The sequence below is a fragment of the Embiotoca jacksoni genome, unplaced genomic scaffold (assembly GCF_022577435.1).
Source record: "Embiotoca jacksoni isolate LCO1_2020_lvr unplaced genomic scaffold, fEmbJac1.0.p SCAF_14, whole genome shotgun sequence".
Taxonomy (NCBI): domain Eukaryota; kingdom Metazoa; phylum Chordata; class Actinopteri; family Embiotocidae; genus Embiotoca; species Embiotoca jacksoni.
The window spans coordinates 16760164-16780012 of NW_027185274.1; the positions used below are offsets into that span (position 1 = coordinate 16760164).

The 19849-nt window shown below is 40.8% G+C and overlaps 1 protein-coding gene across 4 annotated transcripts in view; it reads right to left on the minus strand.

The window, feature by feature from the left end:
* Positions 1–231: 231 nt before the first annotated feature.
* LOC138197478 (roundabout homolog 2) overlaps positions 232–19849 on the minus strand; it is a 58127-nt gene continuing 38509 nt past the window's right edge. Inside the window, exons 13-27 of one of the 4 annotated variants that reach the window (XM_069148343.1) lie at positions 18330–18496; positions 17864–17985; positions 17438–17654; positions 16213–16331; positions 12906–13077; positions 11975–12193; positions 10460–10502; positions 10238–10365; positions 9869–10171; positions 8075–8210; positions 6212–6528; positions 5915–6028; positions 2972–3151; positions 2500–2679; positions 232–918 (exon numbers count right to left, since the gene is read on the minus strand). In XM_069148343.1, coding sequence (XP_069004444.1) covers positions 896–918; positions 2500–2679; positions 2972–3151; positions 5915–6028; positions 6212–6528; positions 8075–8210; positions 9869–10171; positions 10238–10365; positions 10460–10502; positions 11975–12193; positions 12906–13077; positions 16213–16331; positions 17438–17654; positions 17864–17985; positions 18330–18496 — 2440 coding nt within the window. In that variant the 3' untranslated portion in view covers positions 232–895. The remainder of the gene's footprint in view (positions 919–2499; positions 2680–2971; positions 3152–5914; positions 6029–6211; positions 6529–8074; positions 8211–9868; positions 10172–10237; positions 10366–10459; positions 10503–11974; positions 12194–12905; positions 13078–16212; positions 16332–17437; positions 17655–17863; positions 17986–18329; positions 18497–19849) is intronic. The other 3 variants (XM_069148344.1, XM_069148345.1, XM_069148346.1) reach the window with 3 other exon arrangements.

Here is a 19849-nt window from a genome sequence, read left to right on the forward strand (position 1 = left end):
GTTTTGTGCGAATTTGGAAGTAGAAAATTTGTCGATGCCTTCCAAGTCTTATTCAAGCAAATCAAGAGGAGGATTTACTCATTTGCGCACACAAGTTATTAAATTGAGAGGACTTAGTAAATAATGTTCACAAATGGCCAAGACAAACAGAGCTGTGCTGCCAGTTCGGCTCAACATGCTACTGCTCTCCTTCTGTTGTATTCAGTTTAATTCACACACGGACAGAAAACGTTTTTTGTAACAAATGCTTTATTGGTCAGTTTAAAAATGAACACTGGTGATCTACAGGAGTACCACAGTACACAGCCACACGGAGATGAGAGATAAAAACAGTAACACACAAACACTACACACACACACACACACACACACACATACACACACACACACACACACACACACACACACACACACACACACACACACACACACACACACAACATGATGGGTTACGAAAACAGTTTCTGCCTCGTGTTTGTTTCGTGTTTGTTTCCCGTCTTTCGTCGCATCTTTGTGGTTTCATGGTCGGGAGTAAACAGAAGATACATTCAATAATCTGCTGTACAACAATGTAATACTTACATTTACTTCCCATTGACTTAAAATACAGTATCCCCCCCTGCAAATAATTTTTTAGCAATATATCTGATCACATCTTTTAAAAAAACTGCAAAGATGTCTTCACACAGGAGAAGGAGGGGTGATGGAAATCACAAAAAAATAAAGATTAAAATAATACAAAAAAAACCAATACAAATAGTTTGTAAAAAAGCAGATGGCAAGCCTTGATGCTTTTCCCTTTTATCTTCAGTTTTTCATAAGTAACCATGGCAACAGATTGATGGTTCGCAAAGACAGGAAATCAGGAAAGCGAGGAAGATGTCTCATCGCGTAATCAGTTTCGGTCTACATCAGGTTCTGGGAAGAAAACACACGACACAGAGTCATGTGACGACTCCGTCATTTAAATTCACATCACACGATGTTCAACAGACTGATGCTACATTTTCTAACAGATGCTGATATAAATTTTGTATTCTTATCAATATTTATTTTGTTTTTGTGCCCAGATACTGCAGAATCAGACATGCGTGGAGCGACGAGGAGAATGTAACCTTCCTCAAGTTAAGTTACATGAAACAAACAAAGACGTTGTCGTCATCCACCCACGTTTGACGGATGCTCTTTTCATCACGTCATGTCTTTGCTCCTTCTTATTCATCAGTTGTCTCACGGTTAGTGGAATACACAAGCATTAATTTACATCATCTGTGAATCTTTTTTTGAAATTTTATAGAACTTTTGACTAAATTTACACAGAAACTTTACTCGTGATGGTTCTGTTCTGCATTTTCTTGTCACAGTGTTAAAACCAATACAATACATAAGTGAAGAGCAAAAAACTAATGCAGTAACCAGGCAACACCGCTCTCTTGCTGAAATTATATTTCTATTAATGTAAAAAATAAATTAAAAAAAAACAAAAACATTTTCAGAAACTTTTTCAATAATATACCAGTTAAATTGATAATTAATTTATCAAAACAGATGCCACACTAATTAAAATAAACTTTAAACGTGATACTGATATGACGAGTACAGTAACCAACAGCAGAACAGCAGAGCAGTGAGTCATGTTGCAGGGAAAGGTTTTTAATGGAAATTTTGAAGTATTTTTTTCCTCAGCTGCAAAAACACTTATTCACTGCCCACTTCAAAATTAAGCCCATTAGAGTTTCCAGCTTCGATAAACATCCAACTTTTAATCAAACAGGAAGTGAGTTCCATTCAGAAAAGACACATTATAGGTGGAGAACAGGGTGTCTTCATTAAATTATTTCATCTCTGTCTGTTAAAGCGCACATTTGTTAAAATCACCACCCTGATGCGTAAAGGTCTGAGACTGCTCCTGTAGGGGGTCAACACAGAGCAGCACAGTGATGTTCGTGGAAGCAACAACCTTCATGAGGAAGTATTCAGAGTGACGTCTCTTGATCAACATCAGCACCTGAGTTCCACACATTAACGTGACCACTGGTTCGTGAACATGTGTGATTTCACCACAGACCTGAAACTGGAGCAGATAAACATCAGATTTTAAGAAAAACATTCACTGCAGACCACCTGAACTGTGGCGCCAAGGCAACAGGGTTCTCCAAAAAAAATTTAACCACAAATGTTCACGTTACCAGTGGTCACGTTATCGTCTGTTAACTCAGGTGCTGATGTTGATCAAGAGACGTAACTTGGAATACTTCCTCACCAAAGTTATAGCTTCCCCCTGCTCTGTGCGTGTGTATACTGTATATTTACACACACACACGGAAACTCTAGAACAGCCTCCCAAGAAAACTTTAAGTCCCTGTTTTGCGAGAAGAGACCGAACTAAGGGACTGCTGTCTTTTTCAAACTACTTTTTGGCCCTTGTCCAAAACCCTCAGCAAACTTCCACCACTCGCTGTCTCAAACTGCCCAGAGTGTGCAGCTGAACTCACTGACCTTCCTGGTGCTGACACCGTGTCTCCTCCAGCAGCTCCGACTGTCCGTCTCCACATACCTGATCTCTCCTCCGACCAGCAGTGGAGGGCCGCGGGAGGACTACTCCACCCAGGGACCCGTACCCTGACATCTGGACCTCGGGCGGGAAGCTCGGCTGTCCGTACGGGATTACATTCTCATCTGCAGACGACAAACAGAGCGCTCAAAGTTACAGCTGTGTTTATGTAGGTTAAACCCTAAGTGATGGAGCGGGCTGAGAATAGACCCCCTGCTACTAAAAGCAGAGCTACTGCTGGGGGATAATAAGTGTGTACTGGTTCTTTCTGAGATTAAAGGGATTTGTATGAAGCTCCACAATAATATTAACCCACAGACACTTGCGGTCCAGCTGTTAGAACGGCATGTGTTGCTGGGACAGATATTGTCCTTTTAATCGCTTTGTTCCCGAACGAGGCGAGCGTCGCACACTCACCCTGCGATAACCACTTCGCCGTTCCTCTCCTCTGGGGTGAGAAATGTTCGCCCCTATTCTGAAGCGTGGCCGAGTCGCTGCCCTCCTTCCTGTCGCCGTCCGTTCGGCTGCGGATCAACACCTCCGCCAGGAGCTGCAGCGAGTCGTCTGTGGCGGGAGGGGCTGGTGGAGGAGGGAGTTCTGCGCATGATTGATCGTCGATGATCGTTAAATAATCCACACAGAGAAACTTAGCTTTAAAGTAACAGTTTGACATGTTGGGGAATATGCTTCTAGAGTTTAGCAGGTAAGATATGACTCTCATTTCTGTTTTGCTCCGCATGACGATGCAGCTTTGCATGAAGACTGGAAACAGGAGGAAGCAGTTAAATGTGGCTCTGCATTAAAATCCCCCAACCAGCATCTCCACAGCTCCCTGACAAACATGTTGTTTATTTAATCAGTGCTAAAACTCAAGTGTAAAACGGACAAATGGACATTTTGCAGGGTCGTTAGGAGACAAAAAACTTCCTGGTCATGACTGGTTGCCAGGCAACCAGTGGAGACTCCAGAATGGGTTTTTTTTCGCATCATAAAATGATCAGAAATAATAAGCTAAATTCTCTGCTTTAGGAAGACTGCAGCCACGCCAGCACCTCTATAATGCTGAACTAAATGCTAACATTGCTCTAAAAATCGTTCAGAGAATAATATGCAGTCTTTTTGTTTTGAGCAGGATTTTAAAATATTTTGTTCCCAGAATGTTCTTCTGGAACGAAGGATAACGTTCTCTAAAAACATACAAAAATGTTTTACAATTATTGAAAATGTTAGCAGAATTATTTCATTTAATATCATTGTTTCAGAAGGAAAAAGTGCTTTTAATTTTTTGTGGTGACATTCTCAGAATGTTTTTCAATCAATCAATCACTTTATTGAACACGAGGGAAAAAAAAAAAACATAAATATATAAACAATAAAAGCAAGTTAACAAACAAAAAAGAAACATCATTCACATGAGAATACAACAGCCAAATGAAAAGGCCAGAAATCATGTTGGGAAGAGGACGTTATCCTACTTTTAAGATCATCCTGCGAACAATAAAAAACTTCCTGCTGAAAACATTCCTTGAACATTGGGCTTCTCTAATGTTCACCGTACTGTATGTTGGCTTAGCATGTTAGCATGCCAACATATGCTTATTAACATACAGTGGTGTGAAAAAGTGTTTGCCCCCTTCCTGATTTCCAATTTTTTTTGCATGTCTGTCACACTTAAATGTTTCAGATCATCAAACAAATTTAAATATTAGTCAAAGATAACACAAGTAAACACAAAATGCAGTTTTTAAATGAAGGTTTTTATTATTAAGGGAGAAAAGAATCCAAACCCACATGGCCCTGTGTGAAAAAGTGTTTCCGTCCTGTTAAAAGATAACTTAACTGTGGTTTATCACACCTGAGTTCAACTTCTCTAGCCACACCCAGGCCTGATTACTGTCACACCTGTTCTCAATCAAGAAATCACTTAAATAGGACCTGCCTGACAAAGTGAAGTAGACCAAAAGATCCTCGAAAGCTAGACATCATGCCGAGATCCAAAGAAATTCAGGAACAAATGAGAAAGAAAGTAATTGAGATCTATCAGTCTGGAAAAGGTTCTAAAGCCATTTCTAAAGCTTTGGGACTCCAGAGAACCACAGTGTGAGAGCCATTATCCACAAATGGAGAAAACATGGAACAGTGGTGAACCTTCCCAGGAGTGGACGGCCGACCAAATTTATCCCAAGAGCGCAGCGACGACTCATCCGAGAGGTCACAAAAGACCCCACAACAACATCCAAAGAACTGCAGGCCTCACTTCCCTCAGTTAAGGTCAGTGTTCATAACTCCACCATAAGAAAGAGACTGGGCAAAACTCTGTGGACTGACGAGACAAAAGTTGAACTTTTTGGAAGGTGTGTGTCCCATTACATCTGGCGTAAAAGTAACACCGCATTTCAGAAAAAGAACATCATACCAACAGTAAAATATGGTGGTGGTAGTGTGATGGTCTGGGGCTGTTTTGCTGCTTCAGGACCTGAAAGACTTGCTGTGATAAATGGAACCATGAATTCTATTGTCTACCAAAAAATCCTGAAGGAGAATGTCCGGCCATCTGTTGGTGACCTCAAGCTGAAGCCAACTTGGGTTCTGCAGCAGGACAATGATCCAAAACACACCAGCAAGTCCACCTCTGAATGGCTGAAGAAAAACAAAATGAAGACTTTGGAGTGGCCTAGTCAAAGTCCTGACCCAAATCCTATTGAGATGCTGTGGCATGACCTTAAAAAGGAGGTTGGTGCTCGAAAACCCTCCAATGTGGCTGAATTACAACAACTCTGCAAAGATGAGTAAAAGACTCATTGCAAGTTATCGCAAACACTTGATTGCAGTTGTTGCTGCTAAGGGTGGCCCAACCAGTTATTAGGTTTAGAGGACAAACACTTTTTCACACAGGGCCATGTGGGTTTGAATTTTTTTTCTCCCTTAATAATAAAAACCTTCATTTAAAAACTGCATTTTGTGTTTACTTGTGTTATCTTTGACTAATATTTAAATTTGTTTGATGATCTGAAACATTTAAGTGTGACAAACATGCAAAAAAATAAGAAATCAGGAAGGGGGCAAACACTTTTTCACACACCACTGTAAGTGCAGCTGTGGCAGATGGGAATGTTTTGCCAAAGAACATTTTCTTTTGAAATGGTGACCTGATGAAAACTGAAAGTGTCACTATAATTCAGCGTCTGGGGACGATGAAGGTCCGTGTACAATTTTATGGGAATCCATCAAATAGTTGTTGAGATATTTCAGTGGTGACAAAGTGATGGACTACGAGCCTAACAATAATAAAGTGCTTGAAAACCGCCCAAAGAGTAGACTTATTGTTTTTCTCTTTCTGGATGAGAAACAGTGTCATACCTGCTTCGCTGTTCTCTCGCCTGTTTTGTCCGTCCTTGGGCGTTTTCTTCTTCCTCCTTGATCTGTGCGCCTGAGCCGCGAGGCTCGACTCTGCAGCTGCAGCAGGAGATTGTCCTGACAAGAAAAGCACGCCGGTGTCATCCCGAGGATACTTACAGGGAACACGGATCTTCACTGAGTAAATGCAACGTGATTTTCACTTTCAAATACTTTCTGTTAAGTAACACCATAAACTAAATTATACATGACACTGTGTGGCTGTGTGCTTCCTGCTCAGAGGAATGAATTCAAACTGACCTTTGCTGAGGCTGCCTCCCTGGAAGTCCTGCGCCCATTGGTTGGTGTGGTACCCCTCGGTGCCGTCGCAGGCCTTGTTGTTGGTGAACAGATCGGGGTCGGACAGGGAGACCTGCTGACGGGCCAACAGGTCGAAGTGCTGCAGCCGTGGACTGCCGGGTTTGGCCGGGTCCCTCCGGGGGGAGGACATCAGCGAGGCTGCGTAGGACAGCTCCTCGGGTTTGGAGGGCAGGCTGGAGACTTCCTCCCTGGAGGCGTCCATCAGGTACGTCCTGGCCGGCAGCGGAGGACACCAGTCGTCATCTTCGTCCTCTGAGCTGCAGGACGGACCGTGAGTAAGAGCAGCGTGAGTGTGTGTCTTGAAAGCGTCTCATCTACAGTGAGGGGGACAGCCGAACTCTCTAACGTGGAAACGGTCCCAAAAACACACCCTGCATTTTTAAAACGTTATATTATTAGCATTACAGCTAAACAGCGGGCTGCATGAATAATTGAACGGCAGGATGTCAGAAAAGCTGAGCTCATAAAGTGGATACTAAAAGCTGTTGTGGGCAGTAACTTGAAGAAGTTTACTCTAAAATGATGTTGTCTATGTTGTGGGTATTCTACAAAAATGTAAATATCATGTTTATCAAAGAGTTTTGATCAGTTTTACTGTTCGTATTTACAAATATTACTGATGCAACAAAACCTTCAACGGCATCCAAAAAGTTTCACTTTAATTGCATTTATTAGAAAACAACTGAGCTGCTGTTTTACAGTAAATTCCGTTAATTCTTCAATAAATTCTATTAATAGTGTTTAATCCCAACGATACGATCAAAACTGTGACTGTGTGTTTCTAGAAGCTTGAAGGCTTGTTTTGGCTTTGAGCAAAAAAAAAAAATTCAACTTCTTATCGAAAAAAATAGATTGTTTTTATTAAAATCCCTAAATGTGATCAGTTTATTCCTCCGGAGAAAGATGTCTTCCTCAAAGGGAAATAAAATCATATAGAATTACCATATTTATCTTTATATATTCTTTAAAGGGTCCACAGCAGATACATTTCCAGAATTATATATATAATATATAAAAGAAATGTAAATGTTTTAAAGGTAACTATTATGAAACCAAAAATTTCACTCACTTTGCCAACATACAATCAAAAAGGGCATAAAGTTTGTGTTAGAGAGGCCTGAGGATTGGAATCTGTGACCTTTAACCTGCTGGGTCACACGGGCCTGCAGGATGACATAACACTAACATGCCTATACATATTAAATAAAATAAATGTACAGACAATTTAAGAAAGATTAATAAAAAATATATAATCTAATTCCCTCTGAAAAAGGGAAGAGTCACAGATGATGAAAACCACCTTCGTGATTTCTGTTGTCACTTCAGCGCCGTCGGGGCTCATTTAATGACGGACGTGTCACTGAAAATGGAAAGTACTAATCTGGCCTGTCAGATGGTGGCTAATGTCATTACAAAAGACATGGCACAGTCAGAACAGCCCTTCCGATGCCACCCCGTTATGTCCGCCATCTAATGTGTCAGAAGCGGTTAGAGCAGACATTTCCCTCTGCAGCCCCGCAGCCCAATCGACTCACTGCCCGCAGACACTACTGTTAATTCAAAAACTCCCCAGACTCCCAACTTCACTCAAGTTTGGTTTGACAGCCTTGGAGGAGTTGCAGGGGCAGCTTCGGTATCCATCTGCCTTAACTCCCTCTGTCACGTAGGAGAAGTCAAAGGCCTGGATGCTATTAATAAAACTGACTGAACAAATATTACACGCCACAAAAAGCAACTGCGATGTTGGAGGAGGATGAAAAAGGGGTCCTGATATATTCGAGCAGCGGATCATTTCGGCCTCACCTGTGCTGCGCCTCTTTGTCTGTTTTGATGTGACCTCTGCTTTTGTTGGCGGGAAGAGGCAGTGACAAAACAGCCACCCAGGTGAGAGGAGGGGCCTTGGGAGACGACTCGGTTGACCTCTGCTTCATCACTTTGTCTAAAAAAAAAAAAAAGAAAAAAAAAAGAGCACAACGTCACATTTTGGGGCTTTTTTTTTTTTTTCAGTCATTCAGTCGGTCTGTTTTGTTTGGTTTCCAGGATGGACTCAGAGCAGACGAACCCACCTGAGGTCTGTACTGGAACACACACACAGGATACCTCTGCTTCTCAGATCAGGCTCAAAACGTTCCTTTTTGACAAAGCTTATAGTTATTAGAGTCGCCCCTTCATCGTGCTGTTGTAGGCCAAGGCTGCTCCCATGATGCACTGAACTCCTCCTCTTCTCTGTTTCACTGTCTGGGCGTTTATATAACACCATTACATCTCATTAAGTTCATGCCTTTTTGCCCGCTTCCTCGCTTGTCTTTTGTCATCCGTTTTTTTTCGGAGTTATCTCTGGCTCTGCATGTCTCTGGTTTGCAATTACTGGCCCCACCAGCTGTTTAATGTCTCTCTATGCTGCTCTTTTCTCCCTGCTCTCCTGTCAATCCAACCGGCCGAGGCAGACGGCCGCTCACTTCTAAGTCTGGCTCTATTGGAGCTTTTCTTCCTGTTAAAAGGGAATTGTGTTGTCCTTTCTATAATGTTGTTTCACTCCACAGATGACCGTCTCACTCCACAGAGGACCGTCTCACTCCACAGAGGACCGTCTCACTCTGTGCACCGAGCTCCACGGGATCCTCTACGATTGGTGCTGACATTTTCCCAAGAGAATGGATTGGTCAGGCGATCTGATCTGTTATCTGGAACTTAACCTGCTCCTGAACAGTCTGCAGCATAAGTTACCATGGCGATGTATTGTGGTAAAAAGTGAACCACCTTTGTAGTCCTAAAAATCCAGAGGTAAACCTTAAATTACTTCACTAATAACAGATCCTGCTTAGTAGCTTCTGTTCCCTCTTTGTTCTGTGGTTGTTTTTTGGACCTCGTCTGTGATCAGGATTCTGCTTCTGCCAGCTTTCTTATGTTTTGATCAACTGCCTGGATTTGTAACCTTGAATACACTATCCTACAGATGCAGCGCTTCTTACTCTTCTAGTGTTGTACTTTTATGTCCTTTGAACTGAACCGTGGCAGTAAAATCCGTAAATGAAGGTGATATAATTACCGCTTTTAAAACCTCTTCGATCTATGCAATCTGAGCGGCTGAAGGACGTTTCCTTTTGACCATGTTTATTATTTTCAAGAGCACCTTAAGGTTTCTTACAATCGCTGCACTGAGGACTGATTGTGTTCCATGTTTTTAGTTAGAGTATGTTTTCATTCAAAACTCACATAACATAAACAAATTTGGAGTCTGCCCCTAGTGGCCCTCAGTGGTATTGCACTTTAGTTTATAGAACCGGAGACTATGTCCATATTTATATACGATCTAAGATGGAAACTGTAGGCAGAAAGAATAATGTTGCCATGGATACAGTGAGTTGAACTGTGGGCAGCAACGTTAGTTAAAAATTTTTAGCCTTTATTTTTTTAACATTTCTTGAAGTTAAAGATGCAGAATTAGCTATTAACAGTTCCTTTTTGCTCTACTGCCACATTATACCTGGATGTCTTGACGACTATCACTATCACTGAGTCATAATTATGACATAAGGTCTTCGAATGGTGTGCAAAGCCTTTTAGTAGATTAGAGAAGGAGAATAAAACCCTCACCACTGCTCTTCTTGGTGTACTGCAGCTTGGCATATTCAGACCCCGACTGACCGGACTGGATGGTCCACTGGTCCAGGTCCAGCTCCAGACCCACCAGCGCCCCATTGGACAGTACGGGGTTGCTGCTGTACGGATCGGGACCCTGGTTGTAGGACGTGTTGGAGTAGGTGTCGTAGTAGGCCAGCAGGTCGTCCTCGGCAGTGGTGTTGATGGTGCTGTAGATGGGGCTGTCGTTGGACGTCGTGCTGCATTTCTCGGACTGCGTCGGGTAGTTGATGATCCCGACACCTGAACGGCAAAGAACTACGTTACATTAAAGCATTCCCACATGTGTTAGTTCACCAGACATTTACATCAGGGAGCTCTTACTGTTGTAGAATCTGTCGGAGTCCAGTTTGCTGGGGCAGCAGTTCACCGAGTCTTTGCTGAGGTTTGGAGTGGGCCACGAGTCCGCCAGCCAGGGGTAGTTGCCCATATTTGATCCCAACAAACCCGGCCTGGGAGGAGAGGTGACGTTCAATCACTGCTGTTCCCATAAAACACACAGCGGCACTCATCACCTGAGGCAAATCGTTTAAATGTAGAGTTTACCCTCCGTTGATGATTCCCGATCCTTCGCCGTGAGCAAAGCCAACTGTATTACAAAAAAAAAGAGAGCAAAGTTATAAATCTGGTTTTGCAGAAGATAAAGCTTCTGCCTCAAAGCTTTTGGTGGATAAAGACGTTTTGGACTGCATTATTATGCTCCATTACCAAATAAGCAGTTTATCCCACACATGGTTTTGGAAAGCAGATTGGAATCGATATTTTATGAAGACACACGGCTGACCTACATACACTCAGAGGCACGCGGCAGATCTATATACAGTATGCCAGCAATACATAAGGATGCAGATGTCGTTAGTCATGCTCAGTGGTGGTTGAATTAACAAGACAAAAACAGAATCCACACTGAAATGTAAAGTATCCATCTCTGATGGATGATGATCGCTTTATGCTAATGTGGGTAAAAGGCTTCATGTCGGGTAAAGGCCGACGGGCTTTCTGCCACATCTGGGCATTTGCATTTCAACAGCTGCAGAGCTCCACGACTGACCATGACAGTGGGTCCTCTTCTCCGAGTTCCGGGGGAAATGTGGTGAGACATGCAGTATTCAGCGGAATTAGATTTCAGATTTAGATTTGATTCTGTCATTTGCAATTGAAAGTTGGTTATGGAACAGTTACGGCTAAGGAGCACGAAGTACACTGCCAGTTTGGATGTTGATAATACACTGGATCTATTTAACATGTGATATAAAGTTAAACTAAATGTCAAGATGTCTATCACATTTAATTCCTACAATCTAGCTTCAGCTTACCACCTCAACATCCCATCTCCAAAACAATGCAGGTCAGCCTGACAATTCTACTTCCTCTTAAATTTGGAAAAGGGCAACCTATTTTGAGTTTCATTACACAATGTCTGATATTAATAGAGCCTTCATTAAGCTTTTTTAAACTATGATTTCATCTGTAATCTGAGTAGTCATATCTTTGTCCACTGTTTCATCCTGTAAAGCTGCAGAAAGGATTCCTCTGTTTTTCTCTGAAGGCGCCGGGCAGCCCGCTGAACAAACATGTCTCCCAGTCACAGAACAACTGATGTGTTCGTGTGCCTGCCAAAGGGCACGATCCAAAATAAACTGTATGTTGTAGTTACTGTTTACATAAGCTTCAGCGTGTCTTTTTTTTGACATTGATTCCTGCCTTAAACTACCCAGTGGGGATGAATTAACCGAATGTGTGATTAAAGAGCAGCTTTTTAAAAAAAAAAAAAAAAAAAACTAAAATTGAAGACATTCATCACTTCTGGAGACATCCCCAGAGGTCCATAAAGACTTTGTCACTGTCGCTGCTTCAAATCTGATGGTTTGCTCTGCAGCAACTGGAGCTTTTTTTGTTTTCACTGTGACTTCTCCCTTATATAACAAAGAAGATGTGACAGAGTGCATCAAAAGCCGTGTGAAAATCCTGCTGTCACTGGAACTTTTTCAACTTCTTCCACTCCCTACTTCTGGTCATCAGACTGAAAACCAGTGAAGCCGAGACGTGTTTCTGTCTCACCTGCCGGCGTGTAAGCGAACGACGTGGTGTAGTGGCCCAGCTGCTTCCTCCTGCGGTGGCGACAGTACAGCCATCCGCTGAAGCCCATCAGCACCATCCACGCAGCCACCCCCAGCCCCGCGATGAAGGCCGGCTGCCGCAGCACGCTCGTGATCTGCTCCGCGATGCTGAGGCTGCTGCTTTTCTTCACAGACGTTGACGACTTGTCGAGCGGGACAGCTGAAAGAAAAGACAAAGCGAAGAGACGATCTTCTCATTTGATTTTTAGCATTACGAGTATATTTCCCAAACTATTCCTTCAAAAAAAAAAAATGCAGCGACAGTTAAAATGAGAAGGAAAATATCAAATCTCAGGCAACGAATCTCCAAAAGGAAAAGAAGTTGCTCGAAAGAAATATAGGTAAATGAATACTGTCTATTAAAGGAAAAACTTGTACTTCTTCCAAAGATGATTTTATTTCCTTTCTCCATTCTTAGTTGTTTCTGAAAGGACTATGAAATAAAATAATAAACTGAAAAGGGGAGACAAAAACTTACCACCTGTTTGTAATGTTCTTCTTCAAAAACCCAACATAAATGAGATTTATTTTCTTCATTTCATTAAACTTACATTTTTTTTTAAACTTCACATTATTCGCATTTTGTCGTGTTTGACTTCTAACATCACCCCGTCATCACTGACAGGAAGTTTTACTTTGAAAGAATTAAAGCAGAGAGAATAAGGCTGAAGATTCTGCCACACAACACAACTGAATAAATGCTAACAAACTCATCCACTTCACCACTGCTCGTGTTTTCACACTGACAACATACGCATTACATCATGCCTTTTACACACGCACCACAATCAACGCTCCACACACAGATTCCCCCGTGTACCAAACTCATGCCATATCACGGCGCAGTGGCTGTAACAGTTTGACTGACTCACTGAGAAGCAGGCTGACAGGCGGGCTTTCAGCGCCCACACCCAGGCTGGTGACAGCAGCCACCACGACGGTGTACCGGGCGTCAGGCAGCAGGCCCGTCAGCAGGATGTACAGAACCGCTCCGTCCACAGTTCGGTTTATCTGGTTCTCCTCGCTGCTGCTCACACACCACACCTGACCGATGACAGATAGATAGACACACACACACACACACACACACACACACACAGTTAATGTTTGGATCTTCAAACGACACAAAGCCTCTGATTAAAACACAGCTTTCCAGTTTTTGGCAGTGAAGCTGTTTCTGAGCGCAGAACGACAGCAAGCAGATGAAAGAGACCGTAAAACATTTAAAATCCTGATGTTGCAAATGTGCCTGTCTGACGGCATCACAGTTCGTGTTATGAACAGTAAGTTCATGCATGTTGGATGAAGTAAAAGCAGCTGCTCTACAATGTTAAAATGCTCTGAAGATGTGCTGAAAGTAAGTCAACTTTTTCTATGAAGCACTTTTCAAAGACAAGGGTGCAATGTGCTGTGCACGAAAGTTAAAAACAAGAAATAACAGCGATTAAAACAATATCAAAATATCATAAAAACTACACAGAAGGCAAGAAATCATCTGAGGACAAAACGAATGAGTTTTTAAAAACTTCTTAAAACTATCAACTGACTCCGTTTCTTCTTGAAAGAATTTTAAAATTGACCTTCCACCTCCCAAAATCTATGAAGTTCATCCTCCCTTTGAAGTTAACGTTTTTGCCAAGTTTTAAGAAATTCCTTCAAAGTATTCTTAAGATAGCGCGTTTAAAAAATTCACATCAAAATGAACCAATTTAATTCAAAATCAAATATTTAAAAAAATAAATATTCACAACATTTTAAAAACTGCAAATAATGTTCATAAAAATAACCCAAAAATGTATTAATTTCTTACTTTCAAATAACTCATGTTTTCAAAACCATAAATAATTACATCCAGCTTTTTATTTACATGATAAATAAACTGAAAACTGTTTTGCTGATCAACACAAGGTGGAATAAACAGCTTGGTTCTTTAATATTTTTTAACATTACATAACACAGAAAGCTTTATCTGTTGTGACACTCGCACAAAAGAAAATGAGCCATGTAAGTGCACTTTGCCAGGAAGTTATTTCAACAGCAGAAGTCATGAACAGCGTGTGATTTGAACAGAAAGGAAGGCTGCAGCAGCAAAACACAACTGAAAAAGAATTTGTTTTCCTACTTAGAATTCAACCTTTTATCTGAGAGGAGGAGGAGGACTCATTAGTCTGAGCAGATTTATAAGATGCTAGAAATAGTGACAAATGTCCATGATAAGTCATATTATCAAAAGAACCCGTGTTTTTAAAACCATAACTAATCGAAAATATTTTTTTATTTACTTGATTAACTAACAAGCTAACTCATTCGTGCTGAACAGATTTGCTCGTCAACACAATGTTGAACAAACTGCTAATTACGAAGCTCTTCCGACCACTGTTCTCTGTGACCCTTTACTGTACGCGATCACGGTGAATAATAAAACTGTTGTGGCAGTAAACATCGTCAGCAGACTGACTCAGTAAAGCTATTTTTAGAGCAGAATCTATCAACAGCTTGTTAACATTTTCCAGCACAGAGTAAGGTTGATGAAGTGAGTAAGAAAGTGTTTTAATGCTCATGAATTCAACCTTCCATCTGCGGGAGGAGGAAGATTGATACGTTTTTATCATTTAATTGTTTATTAGATATCAAAAATAGTGATAAATGTCCATATGTACTTTAGAAACTGATTTATATATATATATATAAAAAAAGAAACTGCTCATTAAAGTTGAATAAACAAGCCTTTTTTTTTTAATAAAGCTACTCTGAATCCTGTGTGCTCTGTGATCATTACTGTACACGATAATGAGGAACAATAAGTGTTGTGACATTAATTGTCACGCAGCCAAATCTGTTGTCTAATCTTAAAGCTTTTTACAACCAAGACAAATATTATATCAGGTCATTTCTATCTGCCAAAACGGTAATTCATGCATCCACTTCGTCCCGGTTAGATAACCTAATTGCACCGTACTAACGCGTCACACAATGCGCGACACAAATAAATTCCAACTGATTGAAAAGCTTCAGCATCCACCAGGTCCAACAGGAGACAGCTCATTACACCGGTTTAAAAATCACTTCATCGACTTCCCGTCCATTTAGAAGTGATTTTAAAATATCAACGATCACTTTTAAAACTCATGTGTAGCTGATTTTCAGATCAGAAATACTGTGGTATTTATAAATAAATAAATCAATATTATTATTATTAATATTATTAACTGTTCCTAATAATAGTTTGCCAACATTTACTCGGCTGAAGCAACAAAACCCACAGTGTGTGAGAATGTTTTCCTGCTGATGAATTCAACTTTGTGAGAGGAAGAATGTTCAAGTTCTTCTCACATAATAACGCTCTAAAAATGACTTCTATTCCTAAAATAGAAGTACTGTGAGTAGTGTTTCAGTGTTGCAGATGAGAAGTCTAGTCTGAGGCAAATCATCCTAAACTGAGCATGCTGTTTGTTTTGTTTCTCACAACTTTATCAGCAGGGCATCTGATAATCCTCATGTCTACCTTCATCTACAGCGAGCGAAATGTTTATTAATTAACCTTCTGTGATAAAGACACAGAGCTGGAATAAAGATTTGTCCAGTCATACCCTGCTACTGATTCAATATTTAATTTTTCACATTTAAGCCTTTTCAGGCTTGTACAAAATGTTGCGTGCAGTTCTCAGAAAATGAAATATTTAAGGGATTAAGTGTGATCCTCGCATTCAGCTGAGGAGCCGCCACGTTCAAAAGAATTTGGCTTTTCGTGATCAGACGCGTACCGTTTATTCCCAACTTTCTGCAGGTAGAAGGAATAAATCTTAAAAATAGAGCTGTACATTCAAAGTGGGTTTTTTTTTGTGGTTTTTTTTGTGCCTGTAAAAGCAGCCTGATGATTAGTAATCACTGTTGTGCTCCTATGAGGAGACCCATCATCAGAACTGGGCATTTTTTTCACAGAGCAAACATGACAAGGACAGTCTGTGTTCAGCCGACAATCTGATGACAAAACAAGAGTTTCTTTCGTACTGGCAGCACATCAGAGGCAATGAGTGGTTACTAATTGTTAATCAAAGTGTGTATTTTTCAGAAGCATGACGGATTACAAGAACATTATGTGTCTGTGTCGCCGACTGACGGTGCTAGAAGCAGGAACGAACACCAGTGAAGAAGACAGGCAGTCAGGTGTGCTCTCACCTTGTACTCTCTGATGATGCCGCTCTGAGTGTTGTGAGGCGGCGGCTCCCAGGACACGCCGATACTGGAGCTGTTGGTGAGCTGCACCACCGACACAGCCTGCGGAGCAGCACTCAGAGCTGGAGATGGACAGAAGGAAGACACTGATATAAACTACTAGTAGACACCAGTGTTGTTGTAATGCTGTATTTACAGGTCTGTCATTTATTAATAATTTACAAGAGGTTTCCTGTAAAAAATAAATAAATAAATAATTGATGTAATTTGGTTTTAATCTTGGAAAAAAATTCAAATTAAATACTCCTTTTTCACTCTTTTATGAGCTAGTTCCTTTTCATTTATTTATTATTTTTGATCTATTTCTATTTGTTTTAATTTAGCTTGACTTCTTTTAATTTATCTTTCTCTTTGTTGTGTTTTTAAGAGCTGCATTTTCTTTTAGCTTATATTTGAGGTGCTTTACCAATAAATTCCTTCAGGGATAAATGTTACTGAATTATTCAAATCGATTTAAGTGAACTCTGGAAGTCTGATGCTATTATTGACGTTGTTGATGGTTTTAAAGGAATATTTTGGGAACTATAAACATTTATTCTCTTGGCAGTAGCCGTTAGCGTAGCTTAGCACAAAGACTAGAAATAGGAGGAAACAGTTAGCCTGGATCTTTCTAATGATTCCAAAATCCACCTACCAGCACCTCTGCAGCTCAGTAAATGACATGTGTAAAACAGTAAACAAACAGGGAGCTTTAGAGGCCCTCATAGATTTTTCACCTTTGGACAAAGCTAAACTAGCCGTTTCCCTTTATATCCAGCTGCTTTACCAATAAATGCCTTCACAGTGATAGATGCTGCTGAATAATTCAAATACATCTAAATAAACTCTAGATGTCTAGGGCTGTTTTTGAAGTAATTTACCATTTAAAGGAAAAGTCTGATATTTTGTGAAATATGCTCATTCACTTTCTTGCTTAATTAGCACAAAGACTTGAAACATGGGAAACAGCCAACTATGATTCCAAAAATCCACCTACCAGCTCCTTTACAGCTCGGTAACTAACATGTGGGTGTAAAACAGTAAACAAACAAGACATCATATGTTTATTAGGGAGCTTTAGAGTTGGCCGTGGAATTGCACTTGAATTCCTTTAACCCTGAGCATCACTCAGATTCACTTGATAAAACCTTTGGTATGCACCTGACAGAGAATCAGCAGCATGTCTTACCCTCCTCTGGGGTACGCAGCAGAACCATGAGGCTGTCATGTCCCTGTAACTCATTGAAGTAGGGCCTTATCTTGACCTCGTACTCCGTGCTGCTGTGCAGATCTACCACGATGCTGCTGTAGTCAGACGTGGCCTCCACATCCTGGACCAACCAGGAGTTGCCGATCGTCCGGTAAAATATACGGTAACCTTGAACGTAGCGGGACTGACGGGCAACCTGAAAAAAAAGAGTTCCACATTTACATTTACGATCAAAAGCAGAGAAGCGTCAGCAGCTGTGTTTGTACTTTGAGTTAATCTGTTTCTGTCACGCGTTGTTTGGAGGAGCTTTTTGAAGTTAATGTTTGGAGATTAGCGTGTCCCCCTGCGCAACACAAGCCGACTTTGAACAGTAAGACGTCTTCATCAGCCAAGTACTGAACTCACAGTCCAAGAAATCCTGGCGCTGGTGGGAGACAGCAGCACGGGCTTCTGCAGGTAGACGGACACCTCGCCCAGCTCCCTCTGCACCTGTCTGTGGTCCACACCCTGCTCTGTCGGACTCCCATCTGAAATAACAAACACATCCATTCTGTCCGGGCCAAAAAGAATAATAAAATAACTTCTACTCACCAAAAAAAAAAAAAAAAAAAAGGGGAAAAAAAAAGAGGGAAGAAAACTTTCCGCATTGCTCCTGGCAGAGGAGCACCACACTGAGAGCCAATTAATTTGGAGACTGCACATGCAAAGCAACTTTTTCTAAACCATGTAGCACATTATCTTTGCCCTAAATCCAGTATCTCTAATTTCTTTCTTCAAAAATAGAAACCGCAGTTAAACAGCGGGGCTCAAAACAGTATTATCAAAATTGTATTTCTTTTTTTTCTTTTTTCTCTTTGCTAATGTAACTCACCCTGCGTCCTGACAGGTTCAGAGATCGGACTGGGGTCACTGAGGCCGTACAAGTTGACTGATCGGACAATGAAGAGATAAACCGTGTTGGGGAAGAGTCCGACGACCGTGTGCCTCTCCTGCTTCACTTGGTCCGCGACGGTTTGCCAGGTGCTGCCCACAGATTGGCTGCAGGACAGAAAGTGAGTCATTATGTGAAGGAACAACACTATGGAAATATCAATTGTTGTGATAATACTGTAACTACACCAAGATTGTGACTAAAAAAACTGGAGAGGGTTTTGGGTGGGTCAGATCTTTATCAGCATGTTTGCTGCCTTAAAAAGACTGACAAGCAGTTTCACCAGGCAAATGTGCTCTCTTCAATCCTGTTGTCAAGTTATCTTGAGATAACGAGGTGATGGGTTTCATCACAACTCTAGGCCCACTGCTGCTGACCTGACAGCACAGACGGATGAAAGTGAAGTGATCTCAATTTTATGCAATATGGCAGCTGCAGTTACAGTAATCGTTCAAATTTTTTTTGTCAGATCTCAAGAGCATTAGAGAACAAAGTGTAATGTCTGACGGCAGGGGCGTAAATGAGTTGGAGAAAAGACTGCAGATATATTACTGTCACTCTAAATGATCAGTAGTTTTTTGATTCAGTGATTGATTGTGTAAAATCCAAACAAAGTAGATTTTGATGTCATCAAACAAAAAAAACAGCCATTTAAAAAGGTGAAAACTACATTTTTGACATTTGGCCCGAATAAATGACCTGAAATTAAAATGACCAGTTATTTATTTTCACTCAATTAAGGACACGAATAACTATAACTTATTGTTTCAAGCAACAGTTTTACTGTACAACTTTTTCACTTTTTTGCTGAGAATTAGACCAGATCAGCATCATAACTTTCTATTATGATGCTCCAAACACCAGCATAAAGACTTGAACAAGGGGTAAACAGCTTTGCTCTGTCCAATGGTGACAAAAATCACATAGCAGATCTCAGGTATCTCGTTTGTTTACAAAACTAAAGAAAAAAACCTTGTCTTTAAGACTACTAACCATTTACTAGTCTCCAGCAGGCAGTTAGCTTAGCTTAGCTTAGCTGTGTGACCAAATTCTTTTTTAAAAGAGCAAAGACTCGATTGAGCAAACCAAGAATTTATCGGTTGCTTCTTGAATCTGTGAGACTCTGTCATCTAAAACGAATCTCTGGTCTCTTGTTTGTTTGATCAGTAGAAAAATCTAAGTGTGAAACCAAAGTCTTCATGCCGAGCTAAGCTATGCTAATTGCCTTCTGGCGACTTAATGGCTATTTATTATAATATAATATATTAATATTGAAGGTTAGCTGTATGACCACAAAATATTTTGAACAGAGCAATTTCACCTCTACTGAATGAATGAGCCAACAAATTAAAGATTTTATCGGTTGCTTCTTGGTTCGGTGAAACTCTGTTCATTTAAAATCATAGCAGGTCTCTTGTTTTTTTAATTAGTAGAAAAACTAAAGTGTGAAACCACCTGTT